At 50.3% G+C, this 16,354-nt stretch overlaps 1 protein-coding gene across 3 annotated transcripts in view; it reads right to left on the bottom strand.

The window, feature by feature from the left end:
• FAM78B (family with sequence similarity 78 member B) overlaps positions 1–12,458 on the bottom strand; it is a 105,810-nt gene extending 93,352 nt beyond the window's left edge. For 2 of the 3 annotated variants that reach the window (XM_024986126.2, XM_024986124.2), the window contains exon 1: positions 11,784–12,458. In XM_024986126.2, coding sequence (XP_024841894.1) covers positions 11,784–12,046 — 263 coding nt within the window. In that variant the 5' untranslated portion in view covers positions 12,047–12,458. The remainder of the gene's footprint in view (positions 1–11,783) is intronic. The other variant, NM_001206587.1, reaches the window with a different exon arrangement.
• Between the last annotated feature and the right edge of the window lie 3,896 nt (positions 12,459–16,354).

Here is a 16,354-nt window from a genome sequence, read left to right as displayed (position 1 = left end):
ACACGGAGACAGCACAAGTGTTGGACAGGGATAAAGGCAGGCAAAGCCTTCCCAAATATAGGCTGATTAGACAGGAGACCTAAAGGTGCCTCTTCCTCCACGGAGGCCTCTAGATAATGCCAGAGGTAGGTCACTAGTACAGGTTTTGAAAGGGAGGGCTAACGCTGGAATGGGACCATGTGTAGAGAAAGCAGACTCCCTGACATCATGCTGAATTTCTAGCATCTTCCTCAGGAGAGGCAGCCTGGAGTGGTGCAAAGATCTTGGATTCAGCCAGATAGGCAGAGGTGACAGGCTGCTTGGAGGCACAAACTCAGCTCCCTCTTCCTCTAATCCATCCCTCAGATCCCAACAAGGACAAAGCAAACTGTGCTGTAGCCCAGCTTGCTCGCTCCTGCTCCTCCCCGCCCTCACCTCCTTTAGAGTAAGCAGACACAGCAAAACTGGATCAGAACCCGATGCTAAACTGTATTGAGTTCACAAAAAAAAAAAAAAAAAAAAAGGAGAAAACCCAACTAAAAGCCACAATAGAAACAGTCTCCAGGCTTCCAGGATCTCCCTTTTAGACTCCCCATCTGCTCCCGCTCCACAGGGGCCACCCAGCTGAGCCCTGCTGTCAGGGGAGGGCCCTGGCCCCCTCACAATCTGCCATCTCTGACATCACTTGGATCTCATTTCTTCTGGAGCTGCCAGGGGCCCTGGAGCTACCCTGCTGCCTGTGGGCAGGGGACCAGGGGCCCGGGGATGGCCTCGGCACCTGGGCTGGGGATGGGGAGCATTGAGGGGGGAGGAAATGGATTCTGGGTTGTTGGGCATCCAGGCCGAATCTCAATTTTCAATTTTTCCATGCATGCCTCCTCCCCTGGCTGCCAAGCCCTCCCGTTTCCTGCCATCTGTGCCGGGCGTCTCCGGGGAGCCCCTCTCCTTTCTGGTTTGCTAATCACTGCCTATGGACACTGGGAAGAGGCTGGTCTCTGTGCTCCTGGCACCTGGGTAGCTGTTCCCCAGGGCCCATCTGACTTCCTCTCTGTGCAGAAGGGCTGTGCTTTGGCCTCCCTTGGGCGGCCCACAGACTCGGACCCTCAACAAACGAGAAATAGGTGGCGCTGACCCCTGATGACTGCATTACAGACCGGGGTGCACCAGCCTTGACTCATGGAGTGAGCTACCTGCTCCCCGTCAGGCCCAGTGCAGCCTGGTGGTGAAGAACATTGGCTGTGGAGTCAGAGAGACCCGGGTCTCTTCCCGGCTCCAGCACTCACTCGCTGTGTCAGTGCACCTCTCTGGGGCTCACTGTCCCCGTCTGTAATGTGAGCGGCTGGGCTACACGATTTCTCACATGGCCCTAACACCCCTAAGTCAAGGGTGACTCTGTTGACTCGCATTTTCCCGGCTGTGCCTCTGCCCTGTAACCTAGAGTCTGCTATGACTGGTACCTGGAAGCAGTCTTGTGTGAGGCAGCTGGAAGGGCAGAGAGTGCTGACCTGGGTGCTGGGAGGGTCCCCTGGGTCTGACCCCAAGACCCTGATCTCATTAACATGCCTGGACCAGCTGAGCAAACCAGCTGGGAGGCGACGAGACTGGCTGCTTCCAAAGTGATTTAAACGCTTTGTTCCCTGAGTCTCCACAGCAAGGACAAAGGCAAGCACTCAAGGCATTATATTGAACGCTCTCTGCTCACCCATGTGTTCATCCATTCACTCTACCATTTGGCCTTAATGCAGCAGTGAAACATCGTAAGGAGTCACTGGAATTCTGGGTTCTGATCCTAGCTCTGTTGCTTGTGAGCTGGTTAATGCTAGGGAAGTTACCCACTCTCTCTGGGCCTTGGTTTTGTCATCTCTAATGTGGGGATAGTATGGTACCTGGCTCTCAGAGCATACGAAGTATCTAGCACTGGCGAAGTCTTCAATAAACAGTGGCTGTGATCATCATTAAGTTGAATACATTGTTTACAGCCTCGTGGGAGACAGACAATAGCCTAATGCCTGCCCATTTCTTAAAGTGTACATGTGTCCCAGGAAGACAAGCTCCCTGGCTCCAAGGGTCAGGAAGACATCTTCAACAGGAATTTGGGTTTAGTTCTTTAGCACAAATCTCTTATCCTTCCTCAAAAAACAAAAACAAACAAACAAAAAAAAACAGTGAAGTTTATTTATGGAAATTTGAAAGAGCCTCAGATATTCGAGTCAGTTAAAGCCTGGTCTTGAAGCGAGTTGCCCAGGCTTTGGTGTGAAGGCTGTCATTTGCCATTTTGGAATGGAGGCTCAGCTGGTGGTTCTTGGGAGGAGGAGGAGGGAGAAAGCCACTTCTCATTCTTCATCCTTCCCTCCCGACACATGCCAGATCCTGACTCACTCCCCTTACCCATGCCCAGGGCAAAGGAACATTTCCTTTGCCTGTTTCTGGCAGTTTCCAGCCTTGCCAAAGGCTGTCCCTGTCACCACTCGTGCCCACAAACCGTGACCTCCCTGGCCTGCCTGTCCCTTCAGGATGCTGCTGAGCTTGCTGACTGAGGATGCCGATTTATTGCTTCCCATTAGCCAGACTTCTGACAGCCTCTAGGCACCCTGGCCTGACATAGCCCACACGCCAGCTTGGAAAAGTCAGGTCTCCAGAGAGTCAGTCAGCCAGAGGCTTTTTGAGACAGGCTTGTCACAGTAACCCCACCGAGGCGCCGTCAGGTGACACACGGCCTTATTTATTTTGCTTAATTGGACAGCCTGAAAATTTCTGTTTGCCTTTTTGGAACACATTTGGATGTTCCTATCTGCCCACTCTTATCTTCAGAGACCATAAATGATGCCCTCCAAAATGCCTGTGCACCGACTGCCCCTGGGGCTCCATGTACACAACCCCGGGGATGACCTCTCTCATCCCCACCTCCTGTACAGGGTTGGCACAGACCATGCACTTGGCACAGGAGGGCATGAGGCAGCCCTGATTCTACCAGTGCCTGCCACAGTGAGTGACCTTGAGTACATTAGTTATTTAATCAGCTTGCTTATCTAAAATAGGAAAAATGGCTGTCCTACATAGGTCTCATGATTTCAGGATTACGTGAGGTTGCCTTCTAAAGGGACAAATTCATGAAAGTATAAGTTAAAGATCTACTATAAGATGTATCAGGAAGAATGTATTAGAAATAGTTTTGGACACAAATTATTTCAGGTGTGGGTCTCATTGCCCACTCAGGCTGGAAACTCCAGACCTTCCTGAAAAGGGACAGCACAGTATCACTCCAGCCCCAAGTCCCTGACTTCTCATCTGGGGCCTAACTGACACTGACATCAGGGGGTCTGGGGGCAGGGCTGGCAGTCCCCATGAGGACCTGGCTGAGATGCAGGCATGGCGCCAAGGACTGGGAGCGGCAGGGTCCTGGCTGCTGCCCAGAGTCCACAGCTCAGAGCAGATCTGGGAGGGCAACCTCTGGGTGGGACAAAAGGTAGCAGCTATCCCCTTCCTCTGAGTATGAATGAAAAACAGCCCTGGATCTGAAGTATAAAGTGAGCCTTTCTCCTCCCCTCTGACTCTGAGTGGCACTTGGGGGAGTGTGGCTGATGCACGAGGGACCCTTCCCCAGAGTGTGAATGCTTCTCTCTGTGCGGGAAGCCACAACCTCCCTGTTCCTTGAGGCTGATCCAGAGTCACCCTCTAGTAACAACAGCCATGTTGCTGTTTAGTTGCTCTGTCATGTCTGACTCTTTGCGAACCCATGGACTGGAGCCCATCAGGCTCCTCCACCTATGGAATTCTCCAGGCAAGAATACTGGAGTGGGTTGCCCTTTCCTTCTCCAGAGGATCTTTCCAACCCAGGGATTGACCCCACATCTCCTGCATTGGCAGGTAGATTTTTTACTGCTGAGCCACGTGGGAAGCCCAACAAGAGTCATGCGCTATAAAAAAAAACAAAACAAAAAAACACGTGCACAATACACCAGTCTGGAGAGCACTTTCACAGTTTTCATCTCACTTGATTCCTGACCCCCAGCCAAGTAGACAGCACAGGACTTTTTGCTGTCTATTTACATGAATGCGAACTAGACACTAGATTGATTGTTAAGGAATTTGCCAAAGGTCATATGGCTCAGAATCAAATCCAAGGTCTTCTGACTCAAATCCCTGTGCTGGAAAGAGAGCTGGTATACCCTCAACTGGCACAGTGGACAGTTCCAACTGGCTTGTGTCAGAGCTGCTGAGGGAGTGGGGTCCACACAGCTAACACAGCGCACACAGTCCACACAGCTAGGCCTGAGTGAACCTTGCAATAATAGTATAAGAATTCCTAGGAGCCAGCGGAAAGTCCAATGAGTGAGGGTAGAGCCAGGGGTCCTTCCCACTACCAGAAGGGGGTCCTCTTTTTTCCTCTTAATCATCTGTCCAAACAGCAATTGTGTGGAGAGTTTGAGGGATGAAAGGGCTCACAAGTACAATAACTGAGGGGTCTGGGGTCCAGGGCTGCCCATTTGGGCTGACATGTGAGCCCAAGGGAAGATCCTGGAGGAGACAGCACAGGACTAAAACCTGCAGTCCTGGCCAGCTTGGGTCCCTGAGAGGTGAGGAGGTGTCCCCCTGCTCCCAGGGAATGAGCTCAGCAATGGATGGACCTGGTATCTCACCCTCCTGGCCCTACCCTCTCACAAAGATTCAGCTCAGCCACCAACTAGATGCATGATCTCAGGCAAGTCCTCTGACTCCCTGAGCCTTAGTTTTCTCAACAGATATAATCAGAGCATCTAGCTCCCAGGGTCATAATAGGGAGGATGAGACAAGATCGCAGCACTCCACAAATCAGAGGGAAGGGGATGTTTGGGATCTTGCATCTTACACTAGATTCTGCATTTCCTGACTCAACTGGCAGCCTCCTTTAACCTGGATCATGAAGCATGTGCAGACCTCACCCCACAAACAGTATCTGCCGCTGCTGTCATGGGGAAGGTCGCTGACACCCTGCAGTCCCGCACCTCCCAGCTCACCTGTCCTGCTTTCTCCACCCAGCGCAGCTGTTTCAGCATCCCATGCTACACAAGCCACATTTTGTTTTTAACTCCCACGTACTGCTCCCCTTCTTTTTCTGAATCATGTTTCCTTGCCTGTTCCTCTAACCCCCTCCAACTCCAGAGTTGTGCTTTATCTCCAGTGAGATTAATGCTTCCTGATAAGACCAGCTAATCTGCTGCTGCTCCTCTTTTGCCGAGATGGAGAAGATTAGAGGCAAAGGGTTAGGCTGCCTCCCTTTCAAGGGCACTCAGGACTTTAATAAGGGAATTGCATCCTGCTTTCCCATCTGATGCTCTGGGACAGGGGTCCCCATCGTTTCTGGTGAGGATCCGCCTTCACTACTTCCAGATAATAAGGCCCCTGACTGGGGGCGTCATGGGAATGGGGGAGGGGTGTCGGTTCTGGTCTCCACAGGGAGACTGAGAACGTGGCCGCCAGCTGCTGAGGGGCACTGGGCCTGGTGGGACACTGCACCTCACGCTCATCTGGCTCCTGGGACGCAAGAGCAAAGTGCCTGAAGGAGGCATCTCGATGACCAGTGAGGGCCACGCTCAAAGCTATGCTGCACGTGCTGCCCTGAACAAGGGGGGGCAATCGCCCTACTCGGCCTGGCTAGGACCATCACCTCCAGAAGTCCTGGAGTTCAGGCTATGAGTTGATGATGCAGGTGGAGCTGTGCTAGGACACGGCTTCCATGTCCCAGCTCCTTGGGCATGGGACATGGCATTCAGCTGAATGCCACTCTGCAGCAGGCAACGTGACAGGCAAGCCTCAGTGTTTACTGAACCCCACTCCTGGTGTGCAGAAGACCACAGGGAAACAGGGGGAGCGGCATACACGTGCCCTGGGTTGAGGAGCAGGGAATCTCACGGGACGATGCAGCTCAAAATGACACAAAAGCACGGTGGAGTTCAACTGCTCGTGTGTCAAGCGACTGCTGGAGTGTCGGGAGTTGGAGAGATTTGTGGAATTAGCACTAGGTTTTACATGAAAGGCTAATTTTCCAGAGACACATGATTTTTTGAAAGGGACACAGACTATTTGAGGTTAGAAAAAGGGCTCCTTTATTTTGATCAAATGTTTAACACCTGTTATGGGCCAAGCACTATTCACAGAGAAATAAAATGTATATAATACCTGCTTTAATGGGGCTTACAGTCTTGTAGATAAATCAGAAGTTACATAAACATATAAATACTGGCTTATTAACGGTAACAACTAAAAGAGTAGTGTGTTATTCAAGAGAACAGGACAACCCTAATATAAACTATGAACTCAAGGTTGCCTCTCTGAGGTAACGGCTGAGACCTGAATGAGGAGTAGGAATTTGCTAGAAAAGGGTAGGTGTGTAGAGCATTTCAGACAGAGAGCAGCACATGGAGAAGTTCTGAATCAGGATGAAGCTAGTTTCTCTGAAGAAATGAAAAAAGGTTGAAGAGGCTTAAGAACAGACATTCAGAGTGGGAAGAGATTTGCAAATTTCATCCTGGGATTGTAAAGGGAAGCCATTAAAGGGTTTAAGCAAGAAAGCAACAGTATTTACATTTCTAAAATGTCACTTGACTATCATATGGGGGATAGGCTGGAACATATGGGGGAGGGCAAGAACAGAAGTGGCAAGTTTGGTCAGAAATCCTGTGTCGGAGCAAGTGATAGGGGATGGTGACATGTCCTACACTGGAAGAGGTGGGCATAGAAAGTGGTGGCTGGATTAGTTATCTGCGGGATGGGATCAGCAGGATTTGATAATGGAATGAATGTCGGGGGAAATATCTACAGTGACAAACGGATTTTCAGCTGAAGCAACCCAGGGACTGAAGGTGTTACTAAGATGGGAAAGAATGGCAGAGGTGCAGCTTTTGGGTGGGAGCTATAGCGGAGATCGAGAGCACAGGTTTGGATACGCTGAGCTTGAGATTTCTTCCAGCCAGCCAAGTGGACACTGTGTAGACACATACGCCTGTACTGCAGGTGACTCTGTCCCAGAGGCCATCTGGTGCCCTTGGGATGGATGAAATAACTATCCATCCAGTACAGAATGAGAAGTGTCCCAGTGAACTGCACTTTGAGGTCAGATAGAGGAACAGCCAGAAAAACAGCAGGAGGGCTAAATGATGGAAGTGACTCAAGACACAGGAAAGCTGTCATGCGGAATATTGATGAAAAGGTAAGTGTCCGCTGGATCTGGAAATATGGAAAGCCCAGACGAGCTGAGCAAGCGCAAATTTGGAACTGAGAGAAACCAGCTTGGAATAAACTTAAACGGTAACAGAGGTGGGTGGGGATAGTCAAACCCTCAGTAATGTTGGCTCTGCGGGAGGAGGAGAGAGACAGGCAGGAGCTGTCTCCTGAAGGTGAGGTGTAAGCTCCCAGCTCCTCAAGCTGCACCCAGGCCAAGGCTCTCCAAGCCCTACACTGTCAGCCCTAAGCTGACCACAGCTGACCCTTACAGCTCTAGAAGACACCACACCTAGGCGGGGAGGGAGCGGGAAGGGCCTTCAGCCGCTGCCGGCTCTCCCCCTGACCTCAGCTTTGCCTGCATCTTTGGCACATGAACCCCACTCCTTACTCTTGGGTATTGTACTCGAGCATTCAAAACTTCCATCATGGGGTGGGGGGAGGGATGGATTGGGAGTCTGAGATTAGCAGATGCAAACTATCACACATACAACAGATAAACAAAAAGGGCCTACCGTGCTGTATAGGAACTGCACTCTATCCTGTGATAAACCGTAACAGAAAAGAATGTGTGTGTGTGTGTGTGTGTGTGTACACATATATGTACTTGTGCTTAGTCCTCCAAGTCATGTCTGACTCTTTGTGACCCCATGGGCTGTAGCCTGCCAGTCTCCTCTGTCCGTGGGATTCTCTAGACAAGAATACGGGGGTGGGTTGCAATGCCCAGCTCCAGGGGATCTTCCCAACCCAGGGATTGAACCCAGTCTCCCGCATTGCTGGTGGATTCTTTATGGGCTGAGCCCCCCCAAATAACAGATCAGATCAGATCAGTTGCTCAGTCGTGTCCAACTCTTTGTGACCCCATGAATCACAGCATGCCAGGCCTCCCTGTCCATATGTAGGCTGAATCACTCCACTGTACAGCAGAAATTGGCACAACACTGTAAGTCAACTATATCAATAAATTAGAAAATAAAACAAACCCTGTTCTATCATAAAGGTCTTAAGTCTCTACTGAAAAGCTCCTGTATGCCCAAGAGGCACTGAAAGGGTATGAAGAGCTTCCTCATACTCCTTTGGTTAAGAAGATCTGATCTCAAGCTTCCCTTTTCTAGATCTACTCTTCCAGGCCTTCCCAGCAGACCCTTTCTGACCTTATCGCCCACTGTTCTTCACCTTGAAAGCTCCTCTACTGCCTCTGTGCGCCCCCTTATATTTGCCTACTCCATGTATTTGCTGGTTTTGCCCTTTAGAACTAGCCCCTCCTCCTTGCCTGGCTGAATCTCACCAGTCCCTTGCATCCAGCTTGAGTTTTTACATATCGAGAATACCTGGCCTGGTCCCTTTCTCTGGCATTTCTCCTATATTACTTGGGAGCACTGGCCTTTTCTGCCTGTGCCCCTACTTACCTCCTGCACTGAGGAACACTGAAGCTGCCTGCTTATTCCTTTGTTTTCTTTGCTGGCACTGGTACATCAGAGGCAGTTGGTAAAATAAACATTTGTTTATTGATGGGTTGATTGAGAAAATCCAGTGGTTCTTCCTCCCTGAAGGATGAAGCCTTGCAGCAGTCTTGGCAGGGCTGCAGGAGCAGGTTCATTAGGGCCAAATGAGAAAGAAATGGGGGCCACAAGCATTAATAGCCTGCTTCCTACAGAATCACTAGAGGGAGTTTCAAGTCACTTGAGTTAAAGTTCAAATTAAGCTCTGGCCATCCTGACCATCAGCTACTTCAAATGCTCTTGTAGAAGCCTTTTCTTTCTTGGAAATGTGGAGAAATTTAAACCATGAAAGCTCATGTTTTCTTTAAACCTATAGATAAATTTTCTTGGCATTTTAAGTTGCAGGTTTCCTCTGGCATAGTCCCTTTTAAATGTTGAAAAAGGCAGTTTTATAACCTATAGTCTCTCATCATACCATACTTCATGTAACAAGAGCATTACACAGGGGGGAGAATTCAGCCTGTGGTGTTTTCTCCACTCAAGGTACTGGCTAAAATGGACATAATAACTAATAGGCTGCAGTGACTTTAATGCAATATGGGTTTCTATCAGAAAGTTTACATTGGCCAAGTTTTCAGGGCTCAAACATTTCGTGGAAATTGGTTCAATCAAATCCAGGCTCCAAAGAGGCCTTAAACACACACAGCCATTATTGCAGCCACAAAGACAGGAGGCCCCTGGACACAAATCTAAAATAATATGTTTTATGATTTCTTGGGGACTATTTTTGTCCCCCGCCAACAACAACATGAAAAGCAAGAATCTTAAAATACTGAAAGTGGTAGTTTAAAGGCAGAACTTTTTTTCCCCTCCAAATCCCAAAGGCAAGAACTCAGCAAGGAAGGGTCAGGGAGAATGTGTCCCTCTGAGCAGACACCAACTCACACCCTAAAGTGGGTTCCCATGTAGACACATCTCATAGAGTCAAGGAAGTTCAACTACCATGTCTGTTTATACCTCACCTTGGCTTCTCCTGAGGTGGAATATATTCTCTTTTATGAAAGAATGATTTATTTACTTTCAGATTACTAATTTACAGGAGATGTGAGGCAGCAGAGACTCTTGGCTGTGCAGTCTTGGGAAAAATAAGACTTTCGGCTCAGTCCCACCTCGTGTCTCCCAGAGTGGCCCCAGGCTGCAATTACTGCCCCCAACCAATGCTGCACACTGCCGTTAGGGCCAGGCCAAGAGAACAAACGTGAGGGTGCCCTTGCCCTGTCTGGGGCTTTCTCTGATTTAGCTGGAAATAATGAGTTTCTTAAAAAAAAAAAATCTTTAAAAGACACACATGTTCAGATATAATAATTCTTTTGAGGGGCTGTATGTTTGTAAATGGCATGTGTGTTAGTTGCTCAGTTGTGTCCGACTCTTTGAGACTGTAGCCCACCAGGCTCCTCTGTCCATGTGATTCTTCAGGCAAGAATACTGGAGTAGGTAGCCATTTCCTTCTCCAGGGGATCTTCCCAACCCAGGGACTGAACTAGGATCTCTTGAATTGCAGGCAGATTCTTTACCATCTGAGCCACCAGAATTCACCCCAAATAAGATTTCCCCTATTTCTCACATCCAGCTGCCTTCCAGAAAGACAAGATACACTCCGGGTGCAGAGACGGAGTAAACCGGGCTGTCACACATCTTCCCTAGGAAGGAGCTTTCTCCAGAATTGTATTTTTATGATTAGAGAGGAAAGGTCAGACTCTCTGGGGTGGGGAAAAGGGTGGGAGTGGAAGCCGGGAGAGACAAAGCAACCTGTCAGAATTCCTTTTAGCACCTATGACTAGTGTTAACTTACATGCTCCCAAAGTGCAATAAAAAGCCTGCAAACTGCTGTTAAAAAGATAGTTTGACCTTTTAAAATGGAAACTCTCCCACCTTATATCCATATTCAAAAGATGAACCTTGGGAACTCTGGAGTTTTAGATTACTAATGAAATGAGGCTGACTTTTCAGAAGAGGGTTTCCCTACGGGCTGCAAGCTAATTAGGGTGTTTAGACCTACATTGTAACAGCAGGCAAAATGCAGGCCCCAAACCTTTTAGCCATTGTAGTTGCCAACTGTGTAGAGTGTACTTCTGAAAGGAGTCTGGCAGGGAGTTATGAAAATTTAGTTAATAAAAAAGTCCTGGACGCGACTGTCAGCAGCCTGCGGTTCCGGGGCAGGCTGTCGGCCCCTGGCGGCAGAGGAGTCGCCGCGATCCCGGGTCTCCACCGCAGCTGCGGAGCCAGGCGCGCGCCGAGCGGCGCTGCTGAAAGAAGTTGGAGAGCTCCCATCTCTCGGACAGAATTCGGCGGTGGGCGCTGGGGAATCCCTCCCAGCGCCGGAGAATAAAGTTTTGGAGTAAGTAAAGACCCTAGACCGACATGAGACCCATACTTTCACTGAGCAAAGACACGTATCGCACCACGCCAATCAGAGGCTGCTCGCACAAGGCCATCAGCCTCGCTCCGCTGGGACGCGCCCGGAGCCTTCCCACTCCCACCACCTCCAGTACTCTTCAGGAGGGCGCTGAGCCAGAGAGGTGGCTGTCGGGTGTGCGGTTCCGGATGGAAACGCCTCCAGGCTTTCCGGTTCGGGGTACAAGAACTCGAAGTCAACAGTCGAAGGAACAAGGGCAGACCAAGTCCAGGCTGGACGCCTGGGACCTTCCTCTCCAAACCGGCTCGGGTTTCTCCAAAGCACGCGCGGTACAGCCCACGCGCCCCCAGCACTCCACTACTCTCTACAGGTCCCCCCAAACTCTTCCCCAGAAGCCCTGCAAACCACAGACGGCGCCCCGAAACTCCCAGGGCACTAGCCAGCCACCCCCACCTCCGTCTCTTGAACCCTCCTCAGAGCGTTCTTCCCGCCCCGCACCGTGCTCCTAGCATTCATAGGGAATCAGAAGCAAACTACGAGAAAATGCCTTCGCGAGGAGCCTCCCTACACACATCAGCCCTGTCACTGAGACAAAAGCGTAGGGAGGAGGGAGATGGAAAAGGAGGCGGGAGGAAGGTTTATAAAAAGGATGGGGAGAGCAGTAAGAAGGAGCTGGGGAGGAGGGTCGGGGTGGGGAGAGACCCTGCCACGAAGCCCGCTCCTACTCCGCGCGGCCGGTCGCTTACATGCCCAGGTCGCTGTAGGTGTTGAAGAACTCCATCTGGTTGCACGCCTGGATCCAGCCCACCACCCAGGTCTCGTGGCGGGGGATGGGGGGCATGACCACGCGGGCTGAAGCTTTGAAGTAGGGGGTCTTGTAGCGCAGGACGATGGGCGAGGTCTCCTCGATGCGCGTGGGGCACTGGTCGATGGTGGCGCACACATCGTACACGACGATGTTCTCGCGCCGGATCCGCGCCTTGCAGGTAATGCTTTGGATACAGCCCATCCTGCCGCCCGGCGCCGGCGCGGCGCGGCGTGGGGCAGCGCCGGGGACCGCGCGGGCAGCCGGGGGCGCCCGTCACACCGGCATGGCGACGCGCCGCCCGCTCTGGGTCCGGCTCAGCTCGCGCCCAAGAGCGGGGAGCCGCCGCCGGGCATCCTCCGAGGCAGCCCCCTCCTCTCGCCGCCTTGCGGGGTCCCGGCTGCCCCGACGCCCGCCCGCCCCCGCCCACGCCCGCCCCCTCTCTCCCGCAGGGCGCGCGGAGAGCGTGCGCTCCTAGAAGGCAGCGGGCGCCCCCGCCAGCTCCAGGGCCCTAGCGGAGGGCAGGGAGGGGAGCGGCGCTGCGAGGAGTGGTGCCCACCCCGGGCCGGAGCCCCCCGCCCCTCGCCGGAGAGGAGGAGGCGGCAGCGGTGGCGGCATGGAGCCGGGGGAGGGCGGCGGCGGCGGCAGCGCCCGGTCTGTCTGCCTCCGCGGCGGCAGCGGCAGCAGCCGCCGCCGCCGCCGCCGCCGCCGCCGCCGCTGCATGAACCTCTGCACCGCGGCGGCCCCCCGCGTGCAGCGCACCCAGCGGCGGGCGAGCGGGCAGCCTGAGCAGCAGGCGGAGGCAGCCGTGGCAGCGGCGGAGACCTGCTCTCCCGCCGGCCCCGCCCCGCAGCTGGGCCGCTGCGACACTCCTCTGCCGGGCCGCCGCGGGCTCGGGGCCGCAAGGGGCTGTGACCCAGGGTGGAAGGCCCCACGGGCAGGGCAGTCCGGCACGAGATCCGCGGAGGAAGCTGGCTGAACGCCATGAGTTTTGTCCCTCTCCGGCTGCCGTTCGGGTCGGGGTTGGGGGGGTACTGTGTAAGGGTGGGGGTGTTTAAAGGGCCGCCAGCGCCGGGGTGGGGCCCGACACGTGGGTCTCGGGAGGGGCGGGGCTGCAGTGGGTGGTTCTCTAGGGGTGGGCTTGGGGGTTGCGGGGACCCCTTCTGGGGTGAGTGGGTGGGACCGAGAAGGGCGGGGCGCTGTCCAGAGTCTGGGTGGGAACCCGGCAGTGAACCTATGGGGCAGCCTAAGGGTTAGGGGAGCAGCTATATCTGAGATTGGCCCGTCATTTATAATGTAGTTTGTTAAGAATTAGGCTTGAGCTCCCCTAGTATTTTACCCTGAAGAAGGCCGAAGTCTGGGCTCCAGTATGGTGCTAAATGCAGTGAATTTACGTCTTTCCCTGACTGGGTTTGCCCTGGAAGCTTTTCTTTGCACCACTCTACATGGTGAGGGTATCCAGAGAATTCTTCCGTGCCCTAACACGCCAAGAGTTTTGGTTGAAGTTCGAACTCAGCTTCACTCATCATCTGTCTTCATCCAAATCTTTTCCTTCTTAGAAAACCGACTTTCAGCAAACCCCTACCCACTGGGAGATTAGAGCAGTAGTGAACGTACCCTAAACGCTGCATTTTGAATGTAGCTGTGTCCCAAGACGGGTTATGCCTTGCGTTACAGACTGGCTGCATTAGAATGCTTAGCAGCCTTCTTGAGGTTACCCAAGGTAACCTGTGACCTGTTAAGTACAAGGAGAACTTGAGAACATTTTTGGAACCGGGCTGGATTTAAATAGTAACTGCTTAATGATACAAGTCCAGGGCCATTTGTAGTAATCCATCTGTCCTGTAGAAATCCTGGATCTCAGGGACCTGTTGTTTCCTTCACTTGTGCTTTGGTGACTGGCCCGCAGTAGCTGCACAGCAGTTTCTGTGAGTGAATGAATGAGTGAACAAAAAACAGCATCGCAGTAACTGTTTAGTGGAGACTGCCACCACAGATGTTGGACATTGTGTACAGTGTGATGCCCTGTGTCTGATATTGTGCTCTAAAATACCAAACAGGGGGAAAAAAAAAAAAGCAAATGATTTTACTGGGCATTTTTTTCCCATTTGTATTTTTAAAGCCAGTACCTTCTTTTTAAGTACTTCTTCCATGGTCATTGAGCATTTGTTGGATCCAGTGTCCAAGTATGAAATATTCTGACTTAGGCTGCACAGGACGCTGGTTAGAGTTAGTCTTTAGCTAAGGACAGATGTGATGAGTAATTTAAAAGTCAGTTGAGATCTAAAAGTACCCTATCCTTATTTTAACTTTCCTGGCACCTTGATTCAGTTTAGAGTTAACAAAAAATGTAGTTTTTGCCCTTTGATAACATGCTTCTCTCATTTTACCATGTAACCACCAATCTCAATCGCTGGTCCTTCCATTCAGCAAACACTGACTGCGTGGCAGGAGCCAAGCATCGTGCTAAATACTAGGATTCAAAGACAAGAGCTTGTGGATCACAGGAGAAGATAACTTTGTTACCACGTTCTTGCTGTGAACTGTGACACGTGCTTTAATAGCATGTTTTCAGGGCCACAGGAGCCCAGATAGAGGAGCCACTGAGAGATTCACACGTGGCTTTCCTGAAGCAGTGGCATTTGAATTGAATCTACAGGGTCTGGTAGAAATTCGCTAAGAGTACAGGAGTGAAAAGGCCGGGCAGCACAAGAATTGGATAAATACAAAAATGCATAGAGGTATGAAAGAACACCGCATAATTAGGAAAATAAACAGCTCACAGTCAATGCAATTCTCAAAGTGTTATGTGTAGACCCATGGGCATCAGACTCACGGGCCAGGAACCAGTTATTGATGGAACCATATTTTTATCTTCAGTGGAAACTAATGAATGCAAGATTTGCATTTTGAGAAAAATTACTCTCTATCAACTTGGGGGATAGAGGAAGGACAGGTTAGAGGCACTGTGTCAGAATATTGTGATGCCAGATGATTTGGGTCTGAGCTAGGGCAGTGCCAGGGGACTGGAGAGGCCCAATTGCTTTTGAGAGTCATTTAAGAGGTAACATCGATTTACTTGGTAATTGATTAGATGTTAAGAGAAGAGTCTGGCCAGTTCTAAGTTTTCCAGCTTCAGCAATTAAATACATGTGATCCTAATAGCCAAAACAAGGTGACAAGTGGAAGCAGATTGAGGTTGTGTGTTGTCATGTTAAGTTTGAGGTATTTTGGGGAGGGGGCCAGATTGAAGTTTCAGTGGTTATTAAGTTACAGGAAATAGACTAAGGGAAAAGCATTCAGTTGGGGGAATTTAGTTATCTATGTTGATTTGTCAGGCTGCAATTTTGTGGATAAATATTATTCTTTGTCTTCTGGTAATACATACTGAGCCTTTATAAACAGGGAAGGGCAATAGTAGTCTTCTCCAAATTATAAGAAAATCGTATAATAGAGAATATATCTTATTTTTCCAATTTAAAATGAGAACGTATTATATCCAGTAGAGTGCCAATAAAATAAAATTCATTATTCACAGACGTGGACCCCTGACATTCTCAAAGGGTTCATCCATGACCTTACCAGAATCATGAATATCACCATGACTTATAATTTCCACTATAAAAAGCAGTAAAGTGTAACTGAAAAATGTAAGGGATCTTTTTTAGACTCTTAATGGTTCTATAAATATGGGGCCAAGGTAATTTCTAAAGCTTCTTAAATAAATTTTGCCATTAAAATAAACTCTTTACTTCATTACATCTGTACCTTATTAACTCCATATTTCTCTGACTCTGCAAAGGAAAAAAAGTTAATCACAGGGTGAGAATTACTACATAGATGCCAATGAGAAAAGAAGAGGTAAGCTGTGCTGGGGCACAAATGCCAGGTGTGGGGTGTGATCCATTCACTAGTAAATGGCTGGCAAGTACACTCTGGCCTCCTAGCAGACCATTCAAATTTGTGTCTCAGCAAAGTATCTAACTACAGGGATGTTTCAGGTCACTCAGTAGAGACTATTTTCGTTCATTAACACTCAGTCTGCAAAGAGCAATGGGCTGCTGCATGTAGCTCAAACCAGAGTCCTCAGAAGTGTGACGATGCCTCTGTGCTGCTCTTGTAAGTTTCTCTTTCTCTCTTGGTGAAGTCTCCCCTGCCTCTGTGAGCATCATGTACCTGCCTCTATTAGCATCTTTCCTGCTGTTTCATGGTTGTTTGCTCACTCTTGTCTCCCTCAGCAGGCTGTACACTTCTCAAGGGGATGTGTCGTCTGCCCTGTTGCCCAGCCTAGTGCCTGGCACCTAGGAGCTGCTCCATAAATGTTTGAATCACTAAATTTATTTTTTTAATCTGATAAAATACTATTTCCCATAACTTAACTATGAGCACTGTCTCTTTACTTACATTAAGCGTATATTTTTATATATTTTTAATTAATTTTATTTATTTATTTTTGGCTATGCTGGATCTTCGTTGCTACATGAGGGCTTTTCAGTAGTTGCGGTGTGTGGG

The sequence above is a fragment of the Bos taurus genome, chromosome 3, assembly GCF_002263795.3.
Source record: "Bos taurus isolate L1 Dominette 01449 registration number 42190680 breed Hereford chromosome 3, ARS-UCD2.0, whole genome shotgun sequence".
NCBI classification, from domain to species: domain Eukaryota; kingdom Metazoa; phylum Chordata; class Mammalia; order Artiodactyla; family Bovidae; genus Bos; species Bos taurus.
This window is presented reverse-complemented; position numbering and strand designations above follow the sequence as displayed.